At 45.6% G+C, this 3,125-nt stretch overlaps 1 protein-coding gene across 1 annotated transcript in view; it reads right to left on the bottom strand.

Moving 5' to 3' along the window:
• Positions 1 to 328: 328 nt before the first annotated feature.
• LOC145393534 (phospholipid-transporting ATPase ABCA3-like) overlaps positions 329 to 3,125 on the bottom strand; it is a 33,946-nt gene continuing 31,149 nt past the window's right edge. Inside the window, exons 28-30 of the mRNA XM_080267685.1 lie at positions 2,097 to 2,359; positions 1,298 to 1,885; positions 329 to 571 (exon numbers count right to left, since the gene is read on the bottom strand). Coding sequence (XP_080123811.1) covers positions 329 to 571; positions 1,298 to 1,885; positions 2,097 to 2,359 — 1,094 coding nt within the window. The remainder of the gene's footprint in view (positions 572 to 1,297; positions 1,886 to 2,096; positions 2,360 to 3,125) is intronic.

Raw genomic sequence — 3,125 nt, 5'->3', positions numbered from 1 at the left:
ACTGACAATACCCTACCCTGCCTGCATTTTGTTCTACATTACGTATATTTCATTGCTCGTCAAACATTCTTAACTGATGAGGATACAGGCCTACCTGTCATGCACTACCTCCCCCGACTGTCTTGTATGTGGCTCTGGAGATGTCATAACACCTCCTCCTCAGCAATTAATTCTCCATGATGCACCTTTTTATCTTCTTGTACATTTCTGAGGCACCATATGATGATTCTAAATATATACAGATAACACAGAAGAATATAATGGTGTAACAGGCATTATAAAGCATTAAGAAAAACATGCTATGCCACTTAGAACACAGCCTCAACTATCATAATGGCATGATCACACCACCCTCAGATTTCTCCGTGTCCGCCTCCCGTGCAAAGGAGAGGAACACCTGCTCCAGTGAGGTGTCGGAGGCAGCATAATCTTCCACCAGGCTCGGGGGTGTAGCTGGCAGGGTATCTGGTCCAGCATTAGCCTCTCCAGCGGCATCATTTTTCAGTCCCTCCATGACTGCAAACAGGTGTCCCCATGATACAGTGTTGGACACTCGGAATGCCATCATACCCTGTTGAAAAAAAAAGGAAGAAAAATCAGGAATGCCCTATCAGAAAGGAAGGAAAATGAGGACAAGTTTTGATATCCTACTCGTGCCTGTTTGTACTGATCCCTACATGAACAGAAGTAGTTGCCCCCACGATATGGTATTTGACATTTAGCACACCATCATACCTCACTAGGGATGGAAAGGTAGTTTACATTTGAGTCTTGAGAGTTGTCAGCCCCCTTCCGTCCACTGCCACATTTTCAGTCCTACTCTTACAACCACTAATTTATATGATTCAGCTTGAGGAAGACATCTACCAGTTAAGGGGGGTTACTGATGACTATACCTAACTTCTCCAAGTCAAAAAGTCATCCTACAGCCAGTAAAATCATCTGAAGAGAGCAAGAACAAAATAAACAAAAATGTTTTATGTCACGAGATCCAAAGTGATAATCCTACACTTATGATCTAATTTAAACCAATATGCTGTCAAGTTAGAAAGTATCTACAGTATAGCCAGACATCTAAATTACACAGGGGGTCATTCTGAACAAATCACCTCCATGTCACTCTGCCCTTTGCCACCAGGCTACCCTCTCTCCAACTTATGCCATCCCCATGTATAAACTCTCCAACCTATCCCTTCCCCTCTCCCCAGCTGAAAATACCAGAGTTAACAGAATTCTGTGTACCAATTATGATGGTGAGTATTATGTACTGCATACAGCAAAGTGATGTGTATCTGACCTTGTGCTCATCAGTGAGTGTTGCTCCATGCAGCTGTTGCTTGATAGTATTCTTCAGCTGCAACACCTCAGCATCATCCAGTGGCTGCTTAGGATCATTCCTCAGCTTGACCTGGAGGCTGTATCCCTGTCCATACTTGGCCTTGAGGTGGGCGGTGGTACCGATACATCTCAGTGTTCCTCGTGACATGATGATGATGCGGGAACACAGCGCTTCACACTCCTCCATAGAGTGACTGGTCAGTACCACACTCTGCCCACTACTCACCGCCCGGCTTACTGCTGCCCACACACGTCGCCGTGAAGCTGGGTCCACACCCGAGGTTGGCTCATCCAGAAACACCAGAGGAGGATCACCCACCAGAGCCATGGCCGTCGAAAGCTTCCTGCGGTTGCCTCCAGAGTAGGTGCTGCAAGGACGCTCAGCACATTCTGTCATGCCCACCAGGCTCACTAGGCTGCTAACTATATGCTTTAGTTTGGCTTCGCTGATGCCCCGCAGTCGAGCCATCAGCATCAGCATCTCTACACCTGTCAGCTCACCCAACACAGCATCAAACTGGGGGCAGTAGCCAATTTGCTGCACAAACTGTGAAAGCAAAGAATAACATCATGACAAACTAAACACATACTAGCAATCTTTCTTAGATGTGATAGACTGTTATTTTTGTCATCAAATCCACCATAAAGAATTTATGCCTAATAAGCTCCAATGCTGTCTACAAAGCTGATTTATCAATTTCCCATAATTTACAGAACTAGTTGAATGAAAAAGTACTGCTGAATAAATAATGCTTCACCTTCCTTGGACTTGAGCGCAGGGAGATGTTGCTGATCCTGGCGTCCCCAGCTGATGGCTGCTCATCTCCCGTAAGCATCCTGAAGGTGGTGGTCTTGCCAGCCCCATTCACCCCCAGCAGCCCCAGACACTCGCCCCGCCCCACTCTGAAGCTCACCTTGTTGACAGCAGGGTGGGGTGCTCTGAAGAAGCTCTTGGAGAGCCCACTCACTAGCAAAGTCACATCATCATTCACCCCTGCTGAGTATGAGAAGGTTAAAGCAGCTGTATGCTATCTGACAGTGTTAAAAGAGACTGGAACAGGGAGAAGTCTAAGGATTTGGGTTCTGATAAGATAGACTTTACTTATCGTCCACATGACTCATGAATATATAAAAGTATCCCCTCTAATACCATCACACCAGTCCTGGGTGGGACAGGCTCCAAAAAACTAGGAACAGAAAAGCATAAAAGTGGGGGAACTAGCAACAACATGGCTAGTGAAATAGGTAACACTGGAAGAGGCACAAATTGCACAGTACGGAAGACAAGGGTGAAACAGTGTATTGATGACAGAGAAGGAAATGGAAGAGGAGTGTTCGAGAGTTGTTGTTGTTGTGCTACCCCAGTCTGTCTGATCGAGCAGATCCACCAACTGCAGGCAATCAACCGTTAATGCAGGGCCATCTCAAGCAGTGAACTGATGTTCCCATGTGGATGACAGCACTTTACCACAGAGAGGCATGGGGATCTGAGTGGATGTGTTGCTCCTGGGTGAATGCCATTTTTGCATCTCTCTACCCAGTTAACAGGGATACAATAGTAGGCTCAATGTCACCTTTTTATCTGGCTATATGGTTACCACTCAGGACTGTAAATGGTTTCCTGAGTTACAGGAAACCATTAGACTTGTCACTCAGTGTAGAACTGTCTGAAGTGGAAAGAGGAGTAACTTATAGTGACAAAAAGGATGGGAAAAATAGCAAAAGAGGAGGACAGACACAGAGAAATAATCATAGACATGAAGGAAGAATTACATAGCACTACATCA

The sequence above is a fragment of the Coenobita brevimanus genome, chromosome 24, assembly GCF_032717465.1.
Source record: "Coenobita brevimanus isolate Jiangsu-jjx chromosome 24, ASM3271746v2, whole genome shotgun sequence".
NCBI classification, from domain to species: Eukaryota; Metazoa; Arthropoda; class Malacostraca; order Decapoda; family Coenobitidae; genus Coenobita; species Coenobita brevimanus.
The sequence above is the reverse complement of the archived record's forward strand: the minus strand, read 5'-3'. Positions and strand labels throughout refer to the sequence as shown.